Consider the following 22,695-nt stretch of genomic DNA (forward strand, 5'->3'; position numbering starts at 1 on the left):
CGTCACCTATCCATGTTCTCCACAGATGCTGCCTGACCCACTGAGTTACTCCAGCACTCTGTGAAACGTCACCTATCCATGTTCTCCACAGATGCTGCCTGACCCGCTGAGTTACTCCAGCACTCTGTGTCCCAGTACAGACGGCATCTCCCGCGGATGTTGATATAATGACCTCACATTCACAGGGAGAATGTGCAAACTACATACAATAGACAATAGGTGCAGGAGTAGAGGCCATTCGCCCCTTCGAGCCAGCACCATTCGCCATTCAATGTGATCATGGCTGATCATCCCCAATCAGTACCCCGTTCCTGCCTTCTCCCCCTATCCCCTGACTCCGCTATCTTTAAGAGCCCTATCTAGCTGTCTCTTGAAAATATCCAGAGAACCGGCCTCCACCGCCCTCTGAGGCAGAGAATTCCACAGACTCACAACTCTCTGTGTGGAAAAAGTGTTTCCTCGTCTCCGTTCTAAATGGCCGACCCCTTATTTTTCAAACGGTCACTCGCGCATACATACGCACACACATACGCACACACACGCACACACACACACATACACACGCACACACATACACACAGAAAGAGACACACACGCAGAGACACACACACACACACACACACACACACACACACACACACACACACACACACACACACACACACACACACACACACACACACAGACACACCCTCGCCCCTCACACTCACACTCACACTCACACACACACACACACACACACACACACACACACACACACACAACACACACACACACACACACACACACACACACACACACACACACACACACACACACACACACACACACACACACACACACACACACACACACACACACGCAGAGAGACACACACACAGCACACACACACACACGCACACACACAGCACACACACAGGCAGAGACACACACAAACAGTGAGACACACACACACACACACACAGGCAGACAGACACACACACACACAGAGAGACACACACACACACACACACACACACAAACAGTGAGAGACACACACACACACACACACACAGACAGACACACACAGGCAGACAGAGACGCACACAGGCAGACAGAGACACACACACACACAGAGAGACACACACACACACACACACACAGTGACACACACACACACACAAACAGAGACACACACACACACACACAGGCAGACAGAGACGCACACAGGCCCACACACACACATACACACACACACACACAACAACAGACACACACACACACACACACACAGGCAGACAGACGCACACAGGCAGGACAGAGACGCACACAGGCAGAGAGACACACAAACAGTGAGAGACACACACACACACCACACAAACAGTGCTCATCACACACACACACAAACAGTGAGAGACACACACACACACAGGCAGACAGAGACACACACACAGACAAGAGGCACTCGCATATAAACAAAGAGAAAGACACACATACAGAGACATACAACACGAGCACACACGCAGTCAGACAGAGACCGAGACAGTCACAGGTGGGGGTGGAGTCTTGTCTCCCTGGCGCAGTGAGCCAGCAGTGCTACCCGGCTGCACCGTGTGTGGACCACAGGCTGAGGGGTTTGCTCACTTCCCCCCCCCCCCTCCAGGCAAAGACTGAGGAAGAGGAGCTTGACCGCACGCCGTGGGGCGAACTGGAGCCGTCCGATGAGGAATCCTCGGAGGAGGAGGAGGACGAGGATGAGAGTGACGAGGACAAGCCCGACGACACCGGCTTCATCACCCCCGCCGACAGGTACCCAGCGGACATTCTGCACCCCTCTGTGTCTCCCTCTCTCCTCTCCCACTCCCAGTCTGAAGACGGGTCTCGGCCCCGCAAACGTCACCCATTCCTTCTCTCCAGAGCTGGTCAAATCGAAAATGCTGGTCCTTCTCTCCATAGATGAAGGGTCTCGACCCGAAATGTCACCAACCTTCCTTGGAGAGAAGGAATTGGTGACGTTTCGGGTCGAGACCCGGAAGGGTCTCGACCCGAAACGTCGCCAATTCCTTCTCTCCATAGATGAAGGGTCTCAACCCGAAACGTCACCAATTCCTTCTCTCCATAGATGAAGGGTCTTGACCCGAAATGCCACCAATTCCTTCTCTCCATAGATGAAGGGTCTTGACCCGAAATGCCACCAATTCCTTCTCTCCATAGATGAAGGGTCTCAACCCGAAATGCCACCAATTCCTTCTCTCCATAGATGAAGGGTCTCAACCCGAAATGCCACCAATTCCTTCTCTCCATAGATGAAGGGTCTCGACCCGAAACGCCACCAATTCCTTCTCTCCATAGATGAAGGGTCTTGACCCGAAACGCCACCAATTCCTTCTCTCCATAGATGAAGGGTCTCGACCCGAAACGTCGCCAATTCCTTCTCTCCATAGATGAAGGGTCTCGTCCCGAAATGCCACCAATTCCTTCTCTCCATAGATGAAGGGTCTCGACCCGAAATGCCGCCAATTCCTTCTCTCCACAGATGAAGGGTCTCAACCCGAAACGTCAGCCAATTCCTTCTCTCCGTAGATGCTGCCCGCCCCGCTGAGTTACTCCAGCATACTTGCGTCTATCTTCGGTGTACCTTCTGCAGTTCCCTCCCACACAGTAAGACCTCTGATCACTGGATACCCCGCCAGCCTCGTTTCCCCCAAAACAAGGCCCCCCTCATAAGGTCATACGTGATAGCAGCAGAATAAGGCCATTCGGCCCATCGCATCTACTCCGCATCTACACATCAGTCTGAAGAAGGGTTTCAGCCCGAAACGTCGCCTATTTCCTTCGCTCCATAGATCCGCTGCCCCGCTGAGTTCTCTCCATGCAATTTTGTGTACCCCTTCGATCTTCCAGCATCTGCACAGTTTCCTTCTTGAACACGCTCTACTCCGCCATTCCCTCCCGCTGGCTGACCTCTATCTCTCCCTCCTAACCCCATTCTCCTGCCTTCTCCCCGTAACAAGGACACCCTCGCACTAATCAAGACGGCCATCTATCTCTCCTGCATCTACACCTTAAATTTATCCACGTGACTTGTGGCCTCCACAGCCGCTCTGTGAGCAAAGAATTCCACGAGATTCACCACCCTCTGGCTAAAGAAATTCCTCCTCATTTCCTTCGATTTTCCAGCATCTGCAGTTCCTTCGTAAACAAAATGCCTTAAATATATCCACTGACTTGTGGCCTCCACCGCCGTCTGTGGCAACGAATCCCACAGATTCACCACCCTCTGGCTAAAGAAATTCCCCCTCATCTCCTTCCTAAAGGAACCTCCTTTAATTCTGAGGCTGTGCCCTCTGGTCCTAGACTCTAGACTCTCCCACTAGTGGAAACGTCCTCTCCACACCCACTCTGTCCGCAGGCCTTTCACTAGTAGGCAAGTTTCCATGGGCCACCCTCTCATCCTTCGAAACTCCAGCGAGTTTTCTGTTCCCGGCGCTGAATCTCTAACCGAAACTGAAGCTGCGTGAAGCTTCGACCTGCGACACGAGCGGGGGAGGGGAGGGGGGGGTGAGGGAGAGCGCTACCCCTGGGTCGTCCATCCCACCCCCCCCCCTCGGCCCCCGTAGCTGTCAATCGTCTCTCACACCCCCCCCCCCCCCCCCCCCCTTCCTTGTCCCACCAGTGGCCTGATCACTCCCGGCGGCTTCTCCTCCTCCGTCCCGGCCGGCATGGAGACCCCCGAGCTCATCGAGCTGAGGAAGAAGAAGATCGAGGAGGCTATGGACGGGTAAGGGGGGGGGGGGTGGGGGGGGGGGGGAGAGAAGTTGGGAGGGTTAAAGATGGGGGGGGGGGGGGGGGGGGGTGGGCTACATACATGGGGAGGGGGGGGCTACATGTGGGGGGTTGGGGAGGGGGGGGGCTACATGGAGGGAGAGAGGGGGGGGGTGAGAGGGGGGTGGGCTACATGGGGGGGGTTGGGGAGGGGAGGGGGGCTACATGATGGGGTAGAGGTTGGGGAGCAGGAGGGTGTGTACATGAGGGGTAGGGAGGGGAAGGGGGAGGTTTGGGGAGGAGAGGTGGGCTACATGTGGGGGTGGAGGGTTGGGGATGGGAGTGGGAGGGTTGGGGAGGAGAGGGGGGGGCTACATGTGGGGGGGGGGGGGTGGGGAGAGGAAGGGGTGGGTTACGCTAGGTGGAGGGAGAGGGGGAGGGTGAGAGAGGGGAGTGGGCTACATGGAGGTTGGGGAGAGGGGGGGGGGCTACATGATGCCGAGAGGAGGGCCAGCAGTGAGGGTGTGTGGAGGGGGAGGGGTGAGGTTTGGCATAGCAGCGGGCGAGGGGAGCGGGTGAAGCGTGCCAAGGGTGGGGATCTTGGAGACGGGGTGGTCCCGAGGGCACCCCCTCCCCGTCTCCCCCCCCCCCCACCCATGGGCAGCGGGCGAGGGGCTGTGCCCCAGCCACCACCACATCGACAGTGTTACGAGGATGTTGCCAGGACTAGAGGGTGTGAGCTACAGGGAGAGGTTGAGCAGGCTGGGTCTCTATTCCCTGGAGCGCAGGAGGATGAGGGGTGATCTTATAGAGGTGTATAAAATCATGAGAGGAATAGATCGGGCAGAGTCTCTTGCCCAGAGTAGGGGAATCGAGGACCAGAGGACACGGGTTCAAGGTGAAGGGGGAAAGATTTAATAGGAATCTGAGGGGCAACTTTTCCACACTTTTCGAGGGTGGTGGGTGTATGGAACGAGCTGCCAGAGGAGGTAGTTGAGGCTGGGACTATCCTGACATTTAAGAAACAGTCGGACAGGTACATGGATAGGACAAGTTTGGAGGGATATGGGCCAAATGGAGGCAGGTGGGACTAGTATAGCTGGGGCATTTTTTAAATTTTAATTTAATGTTGGCCGGTGTGGGACTAGTATAGCTGGGGCATGTTGGCCGGTGTGGGCAAGTTGGGGCCGAAGGGCCTGTTTCCGTGCTATATCACTCTGTGATACAAGAGAGAGCTAGATAGGGCTCTTGAAGATAGCGCAGTGAGGGGAGAAGGCAGGAACGGGGTACTGATTGGGGATGATCAGCCATGATCACATTGAATGGTGGTGGTGCTGGCTCGAAGGGCCGAATGGCCTCCTCCTGCACCTATTGTCTATCGAGTAGAATTTGGCCATTCGGCCCATCGGGTCTACTCCGCCATTCAATCATGGCTGATCCATCGATCTCTCCCTCGCTAACCCCATTCTGCCCCCACCGACACTTTTCCCACAGCGGTGAGACGCCACAGCTCTACATCCCGGTGCCCGAGAAGAGGACAGCGACAGTGGGCGGCGCCATGATGGGATCCACGCACATCTACGACATGTCGGCGGTGAGTCTCGCGCCCGCTCGCACACACACACGCTCCCCCTAGCCCCGGCACAGCGGCTCAGCTGCCTTATACTGGCGTACAAACTCACGGGAGGATCGACATACATAATATGCTGGAGTAACTAACTCAGCGGGACAGGCAGCATCTCTGGAGAGAAGGAATGGGTCACTTGCCCACTGCCCCACTAGTCCCACCTGCCCGGTAGTTTTCACACAGCTGGGTGTACGGAACGAGCTGCCGGAGGAGGTAGTTGAGGCTGGGACTATCCCAACGTTTAAGAAACAGTTAGACAGGTACATGGATAGGACAGGTTTGGAGGGATATGGACCAAGCGCCGGGCAGGTGGGACTAGTGTAGATGGGGCATGTTGGTCGGGGTGGGACTAGTGTAGATGGGGCATGTTGGTCGGGGTGGGACTAGTGTAGATGGGCATGTTGGTCGGGGTGGGACTAGTGTAGATGGGGCATGTTGGTATGAGTGGGACTAGTGTAGACGGGGCATGTTGGTCGGGGTGGGACTAGTGTAGAAGGGGCATGTTGGTCGGGGTGGGACAAGTGTAGATGGGGCATGTTGGTCGGGGTGGGACTAGTGTAGAGGGGGCATGTTGGTCGGGGTGGGACTAGTGTAGATGGGGCACGTTGGTCGGGGTGGGACTAGTGTAGATGGCACATGTTGGTCGGGGTGGGACTAGTGTAGATGGGGGATGTTGGTCGGGGGGGACTAGTGTAGATGGGGCATGTTGGTCGGGGTGGTGGGACTAGTGTAGATGGGGCATGTTGGTCGGGGGGTGGGACTAGTGTAGATGGGGCATGTTGGCCCGTGTGGGTATGTTGGGCTGAAGGGCCTGTTTCCGTGCTGTGTCACACTGTGACTCTGCACTGGTCTCTGTTCAACGTCCTCTCATCTGGCCATCCAAGGTTTCCTAATCTTGCCCTGCCTGCTGCTCGTTTGTGCTATATATATTTATTTCCTGGTTCTGTGTTGGCAGCGTGCTATTTTTAATCGCATTTAGTGGGTCACTCAGCGGGCACACGTCTTTGTGGCTCTGCGGGAGGCGATTGTTTCCAGTTTAGTTTAGAGAAACAGCGCGGAAACAGGCCCTTCAGCCCACCGAGTCCGTGCCGACCAGCGATTTCCGATGTGGAAACAGGTCCAGGGAGGGGGCTTCATGGACCAAACCAGCATTGAACGTTTGTCGGCACTGGGCCTGCACTCGCTGGAGTTTAGAAGGATGAGGGGGGGCCTCATTGAAACGTTACCGAATAGTGAAAGGCCCGGATAGAGTGGATGTGGAGAGGATGTTTCCACTAGTGGGAGAGTCTAGAGTCTAGGACCAGAGGGCACAGCCTCAGAATTAAAGGACGTTCTTTTAGGAAGAAGACGAGGAATTTCTTTAGACAGAGGGTGGTGAATCTGTTGAATACTTTGCCACACAGACGGCTGTGGAGGCCACAAGTCAGTGGGTATTTTTAAGGCAGAGATAGATAGATTCTTGATTAGTGCGGGTGTCAGGGGTTATGGGGAGATCAGATTCAGATTCAATTTAATTGTCATTGTCAGTGTACAGTACAGAGACAACGAAATGCATTAGAGATGGCAGGAGAAGAATGGAGGGAGAGATAGATCAGCTATGGTGGAGTAGACTTGATGGCCAAATGGCCTAATTCTGCTCCTATCACTTATGGACAGGCCCTTCGGCCCACAAGTCCTGGAGTTGCTGTTTGCGGTTGTGGTGTGGGATGGGGACACCCCCCCCCCCCCCTCCACTCCCCCTACCCCCCCCCTCCCTCCCTCCACTCACACTCTCCCCCTCTCTCTCCCCCCCCCCCCCCCCCCGTGCCCAGGTGATGAGCCGCAAGGGCGCGGCGCCCGAGACCCAGGGCATCGAGGTGGCGCTGGCCCCCGAGGAGCTGGAGCTCGACCCCATGGCCATGACGCAGAAGTACGAGGAGCGGGTGCGCGAGCAGCAGGCCCATGTGGAGAAGGAGGACTTCAGCGACATGGTGGCTGAGCACGCCGCCAAGCAGAAGGTGTGTACGTGCGTTTCCCCCCTCCCCTCGTGGACCCCCTCACTTGCCCCCTCGGCTCCAAACCGAACCCCCCCACCTCCCCACACCCATAAAATGCCGAACATCCCCTCCCCTCCCCCTCCCCCCCCCCCAAGCAGAAGGTGCGTACGTGCGTTCCCCCGGCACCAGCCCCAACCCCCTCCCCTCGTGGGACCCCCTCACTTGCCCCACCTCCCCCGAACCGAACCCCTCCCCTCCCCCAAGCATAAAATGCCCCCCACTCCAATCTCCCCCCCCCCAAGCAGAAAGGTGTGTATGTGCATTCCCCCGGCAGCCCCAACCCCAACCCCCTCCCCTCGTGGACCCCCTCGCTTGTCCCCTCCCCCCCACCCCACCGCTCCGAACCGAACCCCTCCCCTCCCCCAAGCATAAAATGCCCCCCCACCCCAATCCTCCCCCCCCCCCCCCCCCCCCAAGCAGAAGGTGTGTATGTGCGATCCCTGGCACCAGCCCCACCCCCCCCCACACCCCCCCACTAGATCCCCTCCCCCCCACCCCTCCTCCGTTCTACCTCCCCTCCCCCAAGCATGAACTGCCCCCCACTACAATCTCTCCCCCCACCCCCCCCCCCCAGCAGCAAGGGTGTGTATGTGTGTGTTCCCCCGGCATCAGCCCCCCGACACACCCACTAGCTTGACCCCCTCCCCCTGGTCCCCGCTCCCCTGCCCCCCCCCCCCCTGCCAGCTCCGACCCCCCTCCCCCCCCCCAAACATGGAACTGTCCCCACTACAATCTCTCCCCTCCCCCAAACATGAACCGTCCCCACTACAATCTCCCCTCCCCCCCCCCCCCCCCCCCCCACAGAAATGTACCCCTCCCCCAAACATGAACCCGTCCCCACTACAATCCCCCTTGTCCCCTTCCCCCAAACATGGACCCCCCCCACTACAATCTCCCTCTCCCCCCCCCAAACATGGACTGTCCCCACTACAATCCCCCCTCCCCCAAACATGGACTGCCCCACTACAATCTCCCCTCGCCCCCCCCAAACATGAACCGTCCCCACTACAATCTCCCCTCCCCCAAACATGGACTGCCCCACTACAATCTCCCCCTCCCCCAAACATGGACTGCCCCACTACAATCTCCCCTCCCCCAAACATGGACTGTCCCCCACTACAATCTCCCCTCCCCCAAACATGAACCGTCCCCACTACAATCTCCCCCCCCCAAACATGGACCGCCCCCACTACAATCTCCCCTCCCCCAAACATGGACTGCCCCACTATAATCTCTCCCCCCCCCCAAACATGAACCGTCCCCACAACAATCTCCCCTCCCCCAAACATGGACTGCCCCACTACAATCTCCCCTCCCCCAAACATGGACTGTCCCCACTACAATCTCCCCCCCCCCAAACATGGACTGCCCCACTACAATCTCCCCTCCCCCAAACATGGACTGCCCCCCACTACAATCTCCCCCCCCCCAAACATGGACTGCCCCCACTACAATCTCCCCCCCCCCAAACATGAACTGTCCCCACTACAATCCCCCCCCCCCCAAACATGAACTGCCCCCACTACAATCCCCCCTCCCCCAAACATGGACTGTCCCACTACAATCTCCCCTCCCCCAAACATGGACTGCCCCACTACAATCTCCCCCCCCCAAACATGGACTGCCCCCACTACAATCTCCCCTCCCCCAAACATGGACTGCCCCACTACAATCTCCCCCCCCCCCCCCCCCCCCAAACATGGACTGCCCCCACTACAATCCCCCTCCCCCAAACATGGACTGTCCCACTACAATCTCCCCCCCCCCCCAAACATGGACTGCCCCCACTACAATCTCCCCCCCCCCAAACATGGACTGCCCCCACTACAATCTCCCCCCCCCCCCCAAACATGGACTGTCCCACTACAATCTCCCCCTCCCCCAAACATGAACTGTCCCCACTACAATCTCCCTCCCCAAACATGGACTGTCCCACTACAATCTCCCCCCCCCAAACATGGACTGCCCCCACTACAATCTCCCCCCCCCCCCAAACATGGACTGTCCCCACTACAATCTCCCCTCCCCCAAGCAGAAGAGATAGAAACATAGAAACATAGAAATTAGGTGCAGGAGTAGAGGCCATTCGGCCCTTCGAGCCTGCACCATTCGCCATTCAATATAATCATGGCTGATCATCCAACTCAGTATCCCGTACCTGCCTTCTCTCCATACCCCCTGATCCCCTTAGCCACAAGGGCCACATCTAACTCCCTCTTAAATATAGCCAATGAACTGGCCTCAACTACCCTCTGTGGCAGAGAGTTCCAGAGATTCACCACTCTCTGCGTGAAAAAAGTTCTTCTCATCTCGGTTTTAAAGGATTTCCCCTTTATCCTTAAGCTGTGACCCCTTGTCCTGGACTTCCCTAACATCGGGAACAATCTTCCTGCATCTAGCCTGTCCAACCCCTTAAGAATTTTGTAAGTTTCTATAAGATCCCCTCTCAATCTTCTAAATTCTAGAGAGTATAAACCAAGTCTATCCAGTCTTCCTTCATAAGACAGTCCTGACATCCCAGGAATCAGTCTGGTGAACCGTCTCTGCACTCCTGAATTCCCCCAACTCTTCCCCTCTTTCCCCCCTCTCCGACCTGCCCAGCCGCCCCCCCCCCCTGCCTGCTTTCTCCCCCCGTGTGTGAGAGTGTGTAACCGCTGTAACTGTCCCCCTCTCGTCGACAGCAAAAGAAGAGGAAGGCCCAGCCTGCGGACACTGGCCCCGGCACCAAGAAATACAAGGAGTTCAAGTTCTAGTCTGGGGCCGAGCGGCCCCTGTTTTACCCCCCTCCCCCCCCCCCCCCCAAACAATCCCCCCGTTACACCCTGTATTAAAGATGTTGACTGTTTTTTAACAACCTCTGTGTGTCTCTCTCTCTCTGTCTGTGTGTGTTTGAGAATGTGTGACTGACACTATATATCTGTGTGTGTGTGTGTGACTGACACTGTCACTGTGTGTATAACTGTGACACTGTGTAACTACGAGTGTGTGCCTGTGTGAAACTGACTGACAATGTGTGTGTGTGACAGAGTGTGTGTGTGACTGAGTGTGTGTGTGTGTGTGTGTGACTGACACTGTCACTGTGTGTATAACTGTGACACTGTGTAACTACGAGTGTGTGCCTGTGTGAAACTGACTGACAATGTGTGTGTGTGTGAGTGTGTGTGTGTGACTGAGTGTGTGTGTGTGTGACTGAGTGAGTGTGTGTGTGTGACTGAGTGTGTGTGTGTGACTGAGTGTGTGTGTGTGTGTGTGTGTGTGTGTGTGTGTGTGTGTGTGTGTGTGTGTGACTGTGTGTGTGTGTGTGTGTGTGACTGAGTGTGTGTGTGACTGTGTGTGTGTGACTGAGTGTGTGGGTGTGTGTGACTGAGTGTGTGTGTGTGTGTGACTGAGTGTGTGTGTGTGACTGAGTGTGTGTGTGTGTGTGAGTGTGTGTGTGTGTGTGTGTGTGTGTGTGTGTGTGTGTGTGACTGAGTGTGTGGGTGTGTGTGTGTGTGTGTGTGTGAGTGTGTGTGTGTGTGACTGTGTGTGTGTGTGAGTGTTTGTGTGTGTGTGTGACTGTGTGTGTGTGTGTGTGTGTGTGTGTGTGCCTGTGTGAAACTGACTGACTAACAATGTGTGTGTGTGTGACTGAGTGTGTGACATCTTCCATAAAATCATTGCCGCAGCCATTTTAGATCCGTTAAGAGACACATTGCAGAAACAGGCCCTTCGGCCCTCCGAGTCCATGCTGACCAGCGATCACCCGTACACTAACACTATCCTACACACACACACACACTAGGGACAATTTACAGAAGCCAATTAACCTACAAACCCGCACGTCTTTGGAGTGTGGGAGGAAACCCACACAGGTCACGGGGAGAACATGCAAACTCCGTACAGACAGCACCCGTAGCGGGGATGGAACCCGGGTCTCTGGCGCGGTGAGGCAGCAGCTCTACCCGCTGATCAGCTGTTTGATGGTGGATGTCAGAATTGCTAATCATCGAGGCAAAGATAGACACAAAGTGCTGGCGTAACTCAGCGGGACAGTTTTCCAAATCTGAGGAAGGACATTATTGCCATAGAGGGAGTGCAGAGACGGTTCACCAGACTGATTCCTGGGATGTCAGGACTGTCTTATGAAGAAAGACTGGATAGACTTGGTTTATACTCTCTAGAATTTAGAAGATTGAGAGGGGATCTTATAGAAACTTACAAAATTCTTAAGGGGTTGGACAGGCTAGATGCAGGAAGATTGTTCCCGATGTTAGGGAAGTCCAGGACAAGGGGTCACAGCTTAAGGATAAAGGGGAAATCCTTTAAAACCGAGATGAGAAGAACTTTTTTCACGCAGAGAGTGGTGAATCTCTGGAACTCTCTGCCACAGAGGGTAGTTGAGGCCAGTTCATTGGCTATATTTAAGAGGGAGTTAGATGTGGCCCTTGTGGCTAAGGGGATCAGGGGGTATGGAGAGAAGGCAGGTACGGGATACTGAGTTGGATGATCAGCCATGATCATATTGAATGGCGGTGCAGGCTCGAAGGGCCGAATGACCTACTCCTGCACCTAATTTCTATGTTTCTATGACAGGCAGCATCTCTGGAGACAAGGGAGTGGGTGACGTTTCTGGCCGAGACCCTTCTTCAGCCAACTTGTTTTTCTTGGGCACTGGGGAGATGGTGGTCTTCCAAACTGACCTGAAACATGTTTTCTAGTCTTTCCTCCAGTCTTTCCATCACCTTTGGAAACTTTTATTGCTGTTTATCAACATGGGGGCTAATGTTGTGCTGTTGAAAGTCACAGAAGGCATGATGTGACTGAGAAACAAGAATTGATCTGTTAGGAGAGGATTTAGGATTGTGTCGCCATTTAAGTCTATGAGCAGGGAGGTTCTACTGCAGTTGTACAGGGTCCTGGTGGGACCACACCTGGAGTATTGCGTGCAGTTTTGGTCTCCTAATCTGAGGAAAGACATTCTTGCCATAGAGGATTTGAGTCTAGGAGCAGGGAGGTTCTACTGCAGTTGTACAGGGTCTTGGTGAGACCACACCTGGAGTATTGTGTGCAGTTTTGGTCTCCTAATCTGAGGAAAGACATTCTTGCCATAGAGGATTTGAGTCTAGGAGCAGGGAGGTTCTACTGCAGTTGTACATGGTCTTGGTGAGACCACACCTGGAGTATTGCGTACAGTTTTGGTCTCCTAATCTGAGGAAAGACATTCTTGCCATAGAGGGAGCACAGAGAAGGTTCACCAGACTGATTCCTGTGGGATGGCAGGACTTTCATATGAAGAAAGACTGGATAGACTTGGCTTGTACTCGCTAGAATTTAGAAGATTGGGGGGGGGGATCTTATAGAAACTTACAAAATTCTTAAGGGGTTGGACAGGCTAGATGCAGGAAGATTGTTCCCGATGTTGGGGAAGTCCAGGACAAGGGGCCACACACACAGTTTAAGGATAAGGAGGAAATCTTTTAGGACCGAGATGAGGAAAACATTTTTCACACAGAGAGTGGTGAATCTCTGCCACAGAAGGTAGTTGAGGCCACAGTTCATTGGCTATATTTAGATTTAGACAGACTTAGATCCTTTATTTGTCATTCAGACCTTTGTCATTCGGTCTGAACGAAATTTAAGACGGTGTTAGATGTGGCTAAAGGGATCAGGGGCTATGGAGAGAAGGCAGGGGTGGGATACTGAGTTGGATGATCAGCCATGATCATATTGAATGGTGGTGCTCGAAGGGCCGAATGGCCTCTACTCCTGCACCTAATTTCTATGTTAAAAGTCTCAGTAACTTCGGAGTTAGAGGAAGTTCCTGTTTCCGTAGTCCCTTACACCACACAAAGCACCAGATGATGCAGACTTTGTGTGGTAGACACTCGATTGCAGACATCAGGAGCTGGATGCTGACAGAAAGCGTTTAATACTCAGAGTTGATGTGGACAAGCTTTTCCCTTTGAGAATAGGGAAGATTCAAACAAGAGGACATATAACCATATAACAATTACAGCACGGAAACAGGCCATCTCGGCCCTCCCTACAAGTCCATGCCAAACAATTTTTTTTTCCCCTTAGTCCCACCTGCCTGCACTCATACCATAACCCTCCATTCCCTTCTCATCCATATGCCTATCCAATTTATTTTTAAATGATACCAATGAACCTGCCTCCACCACTTCCACTGGGAGCTCATTCCACACCGCTACCACTCTCTGAGTAAAGAAGATCCCCCTCATATTACCCCTAAACTTCTGTCCCTTAATTCTGCAGTCATGTCCTCTTGTTTGAATCTTCCCTATTCTCAAAGGGAAAAGCTTGTCCACATCAACTCTGTCTATCCCTCTCATCATTTTAAAGACCTCTATCAGGTCCCCTCTTAACCTTCTGCGCTCCAGAGAATAAAGACCTAACTTATTCAACCTTTCTCTGTAACTTAATTGTTGAAACCCAGGCAACATTCTAGTAAATCTCCTCTGTACTCTCTCTATTTTGTTGACATCCTTCCTATAATTGGGCGACCAAAATTGTACACCATACTCCAGATTTGGTCTCACCAATGCCTTGTACAATTTTAACATTACATCCCAGCTTCTATACTCAAAACATGACTTGAGAATTAAGGGACAGAAGTTTAGGGGTAATATGAGAGGGAACTTCTTTACTCAGAGAGTGGTAGCGGTGTGGAATGAGCTTCCAGTGGAAGTGGTGGAGGCAGGTTCATTGGTATCATTTAAAAATAAATTGGATAGGCATATGGATGAGAAGGGAATGGAGGGTTATGGTATGAGTGCAGGCAGGTGGGACTAAGGGGGGAAAAAATTAGTTCGGCACGGACTTGTAGGGTCGAGATGGCCTGTTTCCGTGCTGTAATTGTTATATGGTTATATGGTTAATACTGAGGAAGGCAGAATAGACAGGTCACAAACAGACTGTACAGCACCCTCCATAATGTTTGGGACAAAGACACGTCATTATTTATTTGCCTCTGCCCTCCCCAGTGTTCGATCTGTAATTGAAAAAAAAATCACAAGTGGTTGAAGTGCATCAGCAGAGAAGGCACCCAGCAACTGGTGATGTCCATGAATCGCAGACTTCAAGCAGTCACTGCATGCAAAGGATATGCAACAAAATACTAAATGGTACAAAATGCGAATGGTATGTTAGCTTTCATTGCAAAAGGATTTGAGTATAGGAGCAGGGAGGTTCTACTGCAGTTGTACAGGGTCTTGGTGAGACCACACCTGGAGTATTTCATACAGTTTTGGTCTCCTAATCTGAGGAAGGACATTATTGCCTTAGAGGGAGTGCAGAGAAGGTTCACCAGACTGATTCCTGGGATGTCAGGACTGTCTTATGAAGAAAGACTGGATAGACTTGGTTTATACTCTCTAGAATTTAGGAGGTTGAGAGGGGATCTTATAGAAACTTACAAAATTCTTAAGGGGTTGGACAGGCTAGATGCAGGAAGATTGTTCCCGATGTTAGGGAAGTCCAGGACAAGGGGTCACAGCTTAAGGATAAGGGGGAAATCCTTTAAAACCGAGATGAGAAGAACTTTTTTCACATAGAGAGTGGCGAATCTCTGGAACTCTCTGCCACAGAGGGTAGTTGAGGCCAGTTCATTGGCTATATTTAAGAGGGAGTTAGATGTGGCCCTTGTGGCTAAGGGGATCAGGGGGTATGGAGAGAAGGCAGGGATGTGATACTGAGTTGGATGATCAGCCATGATCATATTGAATGGCGAATGGTGCAGGCTCGAAGGGCTGAATGGCCTCTACTCCTGCACCTAATTTCTATGTTTCTAAGTTTCTAAATGCGAGTACTTTCAGTTACATGACATTGATTGTTCAAGAAGGAACTGCAGAGGCTGGAAAATCAAAGGTACTCAAAAATGCTGGAGAAACTCAGCGGGTGCAGCAGCATCTATGGAGCGAAGGAAATCGGCAACGTTTCGGGCTGAAAACCCTTCTTCATTGATTGCTGTGTCCCAAACATTATGGTGCCTTGAAATGGGGGGGGCTATGTATAAACGCAGCTGCAATTTCTACACGGTGAAACCAAAATGTATAAAAATGTCCTTTATTGGAAATCTGAGCACTTTAACCACATGTGATTTTTTTCTTTGAGCCAAAATGATCATGGCTGATGATCAAAATCCGTACCCCGTTCCTGCTTTCTCCCCTTAGCCTCAAGAGCTAAATCTAACTCTCTTGAAACTTCTCCTGAATCACACTCCCAATCTCGACATAACTCGGACATCTTGTGCCGGAGGAATCTCAGCCCAGAACAGACTGATCCTGACAAGAATTTGATGAGAGTCTCTGGAGACAAACTGCGTCATGCATACAGGGCAGCCGATGCATCGCAGTTAGTTAAAGCTTGCACCGATGTCTCGGTTCAGATTCCGTTTATAACCACTGACGGGATTTTGACTGGTTTGTGAGAAATTCCTGGTTCTCCCCCTTCCCCACCCAAAACGATTCTCACTGGAGGAGGGGGTCCCACAGATACACACGCACACACACACACACTGACCCTCACTGGGGGCGGGGAGGAGGGATTTAGGCACAAGCTGTTTGCACGGATTGTGTTTGCACACTAGGTGTGTTTGCACAATAGGTGTGTTTGCACACTGGGTGTGTGTGCACAGGACGGGCGGAGTTTGCATTTGGAGCGCTGACACGCTGTGGGATTGCACTGGGTGTGTGTTGCATGCACGGGGGGGCTTGCACGCTAGTTCTGCATGGGGCCAGCTTGCACACTAGCTGTGCACATGGCAAGTTTGCACACTAGATTTGTATGGGGCAGGTTTGCACACTAGATTTGTAGATTAGTGCATGGGGCAGGTTTGCACACTAGATTTGCATGGGGCAGGTTGCACACGAGTGCATGGGGCAGGTTTGCACACTAGATTTGCATGGGGCAGGTTTGCACACTAGATTTGCATGGGGCAGGTTTGCACGAGTGCATGGGGCAGGTTTGCACACTAGATTTTCACTGGGCAAGTTTGCACACGAGTGCACGGGACATGTTTACACACTAGGTTTGCACGGGGCATGTTTTCACACTAGATTTGCATGGGGCAGGTTTGCACGGGGCAGGTGTCTGCTCGGGAAGTTTTTTGCACAGGGCGGCAGGTTTGCATGGGGGAGTGTGTGTGTGTTTGCACGAGGGGGAGGGGGCGGGTTTGCACACTTTGCGTGCACGGGCACTGTTTGCACACAGGGAGAGTTTGCACACTAGGAGAGTGTGCACGAGGGGGGGGGGCGGCGGGTCTGTAGGGTGAGTGGGCGGGTCTGTAGGGGGAGTGGGCGGGGCGATGGAGTGGGCGGAGCGATGGAGTGGGCGGGGCTCGAGGGGGAGGGGGCGGGGCATGGGTAGTGGGCGGGGCGACTGGGCGGGTCCAGGGCGAGTGGGCGGGTCGAGTGGCAGTTGGCGGGTCCAGGGGGAGGGGGCGGGGCAGTGAGCGGGGCTCGAGGGGGGGCGGGGCGAGGGCAGTGGGCGGTGGTGCGGGGTAGTGGGTGTGTCGAGGGGTAGTGGGCGGGTCTGTAGGGGCGTGGGCGGAGCGAGGGGGAGGGGGCGGGGGCGAGTGGGCTGGGCTCGAGGGGGAGTGGGCGGAGCGATGGAGTGGGGGCGGGGCGGGTCCAGTGGGAGGGGGCGGGTCGAGTGGCAGTGGGCGGGTCTGTAGGGGGTGTGGGCGGGGCAATGGAGTGGGCGGAGCGCGGGGTAGTGGGAGGGGGCGGGCAGTGAGCGGGGCTCGAGGGGGGCGAGGGGGGCGGGGCCTGTAGGGGGTGTTGTGTTGCACGAGAGGGGGCGCGGGCGAGGGGTAGTGGGCGGGTCGAGTGGTAGTGGGCGGGTCCAGGGGGGAGGGGGCGGGGCAGTGAGCGGGGCTCGAGGGGGGGGGGGGGGGGCGGTTTCCGCTTCCTGTTCACCAACTGCCGCCGCCGCCGCCGCTGTCATGGCGGACAGGGACCGGGAGCGCGAGCGGGAGCGGGAGCGGCTTCACCCTCATCGCTCAACCCCCGGCCCCGCCGCCGCTCGGCCCGTCCACATGAACCTGTTCGCCACCTGGGACATCGACCGCTCCTCGCCCAGCTGCGTCCCCAGGTACCGGCAACCGCGGCGGCGCTCCCTCACTGTCTGCCCCTCCCCCCCGCGGCGCTCCCTCACTCACTGCCCCCCCCCCCCCGCGGCGCTCCCTCACTGTCTGCCCCTCCCCCCCCGCGGCGCTCCCTCACTGTCTGCCCCTCCCCCCCCCGCGGCGCTCCCTCACTGTCTGCCCCTCCCCCCCGCGGCGCTCCCTCACTCACTCCCGCCCCCTCCCCCCCCCCGCGGCGCTCCCTCACTCACTGCCCCTCCCCCCCGCGGCGCTCCCTCACTGTCTGCCCCTCCCCCCTCCCCCCCGCGGCGCTCCCTCACTCACTGCCCCTCCCCCTCGCGGCGCTCCCTCACTGTCTGCGGCGCTCCCTCTCACTCACTCCCTGCCCTCCCCCTCCCCCCCCGCGGCGCTCCCTCCTCACTCACTCCCCCCCCCCCTCTCTTTTATTTCTCTCTTCCCCCTCTCCCCAGCTCCCCCTCTCTTCCTTTGTTTCTCTCTCCTTCTCTCTCTCTCACTCTCTCTCTCCCTCCCTTCTCTCTGTCTCTCTCTCTCTCTCTCCCTCACTCTCTCTCTCTCTGTCTCTCTCCTTCCCTCTCTCTCCCTCTCTCTCTCCTTCCCTCTCTCTCTCTCCTTCCTTCTCCCTCTCCCTTTCCCTCTCCCTCGCCTTCCCTCTCTCTCTCCTCCTCCCTCTCTCACTCCTTCTCCCTCTCCTTCCCTCTCTCCTTCCCTCTCTCTCCATCCCTCTCTCTCTCCCCTCTATCCCGCCTTCACATTCCCTTCATCTCTCTCCCTCGCTCCCTCCTTCCTCTCTCTCTATCCCAAGATTTCACGTTCCCATCATCTCTCCTTCCCTCTCTCCCTCCTTCCCTCTCTCCCCCCACCCTCTCTCTCCCTCTCTCTCTCTCTTCCCCCCCACGCTTTCTCCTTCCCTCTCTCCTTCCCCTTCTCTCCTTCCCCCTCTCTCCTTCTTTCTCCCTCCTTCCTTCTCTCTCCTTCCCTCTCTCCCCCTTCCCTCTCTCCCTCCTCCCTCCTCTCCCCCCCCACCCTCTCTCTCTCTCCCCCCACGCTTTCACGTTCCCCTCCATCTCTCCCTCTATCCCAACATTTCACGTTCCCTTCATCTCTCCCTCCCAAGCTTTCACGTTCCCTTCATCCCTCCTTCCCTCTCTCCCCATCCCTCTTTCTCTCTTCCCCCCAACATTTCACGTTCCCTTCATCTCTCCCTCCTTCCCTCTCTCCCTCTCTCCCAACATTTCACGTTCCCTTCATCTCTCCCTCTTTTCTCTCTCCCTCTCTCTCTCTCCCTCTCTCCCAAGCTTTCACATTCCCTTCATCTCTCCCTCCCTCCTTCCCTCTCTCCCTCCTTCCCTCTCTCTCTCCCTCTCCCCCCCCAAGTTTCCCACGTCCCCCCCCCCTCTCTCCGCCTGCCCCTCTCCCAGTCGCGGAGGAGAGCACAGCTGGAGGGATATAGCGTGTGTGCGAGGGGCTCTAGGGCAAAGTGCCTGACCCCTCACCCCTCACCCCTTCACTGTTTACATTGACCCAGAGAGGGAAGAAGGCTCCAGGTTTCGGAGCCCAAACCTGGTGGAGGCTGTTGGCTGACAAGGCCGTTTGTAGCTCTGTGTCGCGGTGTGTGTGGTCGGAGGGAGGGAGGGTGAAAAACTGGCAGATGGAGGCTAATGCCAACCTCCAAGGGTGGCACATCGGGTAGTGCTGCTGCCTCACAGCGCCAGAGACCCGGGTTCGATCGTGACCACGGGTGCTGTCTGTACGGAGTTTGCACGTTCTCCCCGTGACCTGCCTTGGTCTTCTCCCACACTCCAAAGACGTGCGGGTTTGTAGGTTAATTGATGTCAGTAAATTGTCCCCAGTGTGTGTTGGATAAAACTATTATCGGATGATTAAGAAGGAACTGCAGATGCTGGAAAATTGCTGGTTGGGGCGGACTCATTCAGTTTACTGTCCCGTGTACCGAGGGACAGTGAAAAGCTTTTGTTGCGTGCTAACCAGTCAGCGGAAAGACAATACATGATTACAATCAAGCCGTCCACAGTGTACAGATACAGGATAAAGGGAATAACGTTTAGTGCAAGGTAAAGTCCGATCAAGGATAGTCCGAGGGTCTCCAATGAGGTGGATGGGAGGTCAGGACCGCTCTCTAGTTGGTGAGAGGACGGTTCAGTTAGACAATAGACAACAGGTACAACATTAGGCCATTTGGCCCTTCGAACCAGCACCGACATTCAATGTGATCATGGCTGATCATCACCAATCAGTACCCCATTCCTGCCTTCTCCCCTGACTCCGCTATCTTTAAGAGCCCTATCTAGCCCTCTCTTGAAAGCTTCCAGAGAACCGGCCTCCACCTGTGGAATTCTCTGCCTCAGACTCACCACTCTCTGTGAGAAAAAGTGTTTCCTCGTCTCCGTTCTAAATGGCTTACCCTTTATTCTTAAACTGTGTGTGTGTGTGTGGCCCCTGGTTCTGGACTCCCCCAACATCGGGAACATGTTTCCTGCCTCTAGCGTGTCCAAGCCAGTATATCCACGTGCGTATCCAAAAGACTTTTGGACACCACGATCGTATCTGCCTCCACCACCTCCCCCGGCAGCAGGTTCCAGACCCACACCACCCTCTGTGTAAAGAAAATTGTCCCGCACATCTGCATTAAACAACCCCCTCCCATCCCACCTCATAACTCTATCTGCTAGTGGTGGACATTTCCACCCAGGGGTAAAAGATTCTGACTCTCTACACTCTCTATGCCTCTCATAATTGTATATATTTCGCTGGGGTCTGGAGCCTGACATCTAGGCTCAGATGTCTAAAGAAGGGTCCCGACCCTATCCACGTTCTCCACAGATGCTGCCTGGCCCGCTGAGTTACTCCAGCACTCTGTGAAACGTCACCTATCCATGTTCTCCACAGATGCTGCCTGACCTGCTGAGTTACTCCAGCACTCTGTGAAACGTTACCTATCCATGTTCTCCACAGGTGCTGCCTGACCCGCTGAGTTACTCCTATTGTCTACTGTCTATTGTCGATTGGCTTCGGTAAAATTGTAAATTGTCCCTAGTGTGTGTGTGTGTGTAGGATAGTGCTTGTGTGTGTGTGTGTGTGTGTGTGTGTAGGATAGTGCTTGTGTGTGTGTGTGATAGTGTAGGTGTGTGCGTGTGTGTGTGTGTGTGTGTAGGATAGTGCTTGTGTGTGTGTGTGTAGGATAGTGCTTGTGTGTGTGTGTGTGTGTAGGATAGTGCTGTGTGTGTGTGTGTGTGTAGGATAGTGCTGTGTGGGTGTGCTGTGTGTGTGTGTGTAGGATAGTGCTGTGTGTGATAGCACTAGTGTGCGGGGTGATCGCTGGTCGGTACGGCCTCGATGGGCTGAAGGACCTGTTTCCACACTGCATCTTTAAAGTCTCAAGTCTCCCTGTCCCGAGAGGACAATGAAGGACAGATATAGATCCGGCAATCAACAACTCTGGGTGGGGGTTGTTATTCTGCTACTGTGTGATTTACAGTTACAGCTTGTGTCCAAATCTCTCACTCACCGCCCCTCCCTCCTCTCCGCCCTTCCTTCCCTCCCTCCCTCGCGCAGAACACCGACACGTGGCCCGTCACGGGATGGGGATTTAATCCATGCAGGGGAAGAGTCGGAACATCCCGTAAGCCAGCAGCTGTTTATCCAGAACTAACGGCCAGAAACTGTGGGCAGCAAATGCGTCTTTACAGGGGGACAGCTCACAGCCAATTAACCTACAAACCTGGTTAAGAAGGAACTGCAGATGCAAAGGATCTCGGCCCGAAACGTTGCCTATTCCTTCGCTCCATAGATGCTGCCTCACCCGCTGAGTTTCTCCAGCACTTTTGTCTACCTTCCAGGATCTGCAGTTCCTTCTTCAACATTTCTCTAACTTCATAGTAACTATTGCATCCCCTCGGGATGTGGGAGGAAACCGGAGCACCCGGAGAAAAATCCGCGCAAGGGTCACGGGGAGAACGTGCAAACTCCGTACGGACAGCGGCCGGTGGCCAGGATCGAACCTGGGTCTCCGGCGCTGTGAGGCAGCAGAAACTCGAAGCTGAGGTGTAAAATCACCAGGGGGTTAGATGGGGTGAATTTTACCCAGTCGGGGAATCGATGAACAGAGGACATAGAAACATGGAAACATAGACAATAGATGCAGGAGTAGAGGCCATTCGGCCCTTCCAGCCTGCACCATTCGCCATTCAATATGATCATGGCTGATCATCCAACTCAGTATCCCATCCCTGCCTTCTCTCCATACCCCCTGATCCCATTAGCCACAAGGGCCACATCTAACTCCCTCTTAAATATAGCCAATGAACTGTGGCCTCAACTACCTTCTGTGGCAGAGAATTCCACAGATTCACCACTCTGTGTGTGTGTGAAAAAAAATGTTTTCCTCATCTCGGTCCTAAAAGACTTCCCCCTTATCCTTAAACTGTGTGTGTGGCCCCTTGTTCTGGACTTCCCCAACATCGGGAATAATCTTACTACATTCTTAACCACCCATCCCGGGGATCAGACCAGCACACGACTTATTTCAGATATAGATGCTCGTTTTGTTAATTGCTCATTTATTTCCATAATTGCATTTAATTCCCCTCTTTGCCACGAGACGTTAAAACTCCTGCACTGGATTGCTAGTCCAAGATCATTAATCATAGTTCCACTGTACGATTAATTGACCCCTTTGTCTCGAAGCAGCAATCACGTCAAACAAGAGAGGGAATTAAGGAGGGGGGGACTGAAATAGGTTCCATCCCGCAGAGAGGCAGCGTGTTGTAGAACAGAGCAGCCTAGCACTGGAGCAGTACCATATAACCATATAACAATTCCAGCACGGAAACAGGCCATCTCGGCCCTTCTAGTCCGTGCCGAACACTTACTCTCACCTAGTCCCATCTACCTGCACTCAGACCATAACTCTCCATTTATTTTCCCATCCATATACATAGAAACATAGAAAATAGGTGCAGGAGTAGGCCATATAAATGTGAGGTTATCCACTTTGGTGGCAAAAACAGGAAAGTAGACTATTATGTGAATGGTGGCCGATTAGGAAAAGGGGAGATGCAACGAGACCTGGGTGTCATGGTACACCAGTCATTGAAAGTAGGCAGGTACACAAAATTGCTGGAGAAACTCAGCCGGTGACGCATGCAGGTGCAGCAGGCAGTGAA

At 54.2% G+C, this 22,695-nt stretch overlaps 1 protein-coding gene across 1 annotated transcript in view; it reads left to right on the plus strand.

The window, feature by feature from the left end:
- sf3b2 (splicing factor 3b, subunit 2) overlaps positions 1–10,210 on the plus strand; it is a 46,614-nt gene extending 36,404 nt beyond the window's left edge. The window contains exons 16-20 of the mRNA XM_055631385.1: positions 1,643–1,788; positions 3,656–3,760; positions 5,239–5,338; positions 7,183–7,368; positions 10,089–10,210. Coding sequence (XP_055487360.1) covers positions 1,643–1,788; positions 3,656–3,760; positions 5,239–5,338; positions 7,183–7,368; positions 10,089–10,160 — 609 coding nt within the window. The 3' untranslated portion in view covers positions 10,161–10,210. The remainder of the gene's footprint in view (positions 1–1,642; positions 1,789–3,655; positions 3,761–5,238; positions 5,339–7,182; positions 7,369–10,088) is intronic.
- Positions 10,211–22,695: the final 12,485 nt, after the last annotated feature.

Source organism: Leucoraja erinacea, unplaced genomic scaffold, assembly GCF_028641065.1.
Source record: "Leucoraja erinacea ecotype New England unplaced genomic scaffold, Leri_hhj_1 Leri_749S, whole genome shotgun sequence".
NCBI lineage: Eukaryota > Metazoa > Chordata > Chondrichthyes > Rajiformes > Rajidae > Leucoraja > Leucoraja erinaceus.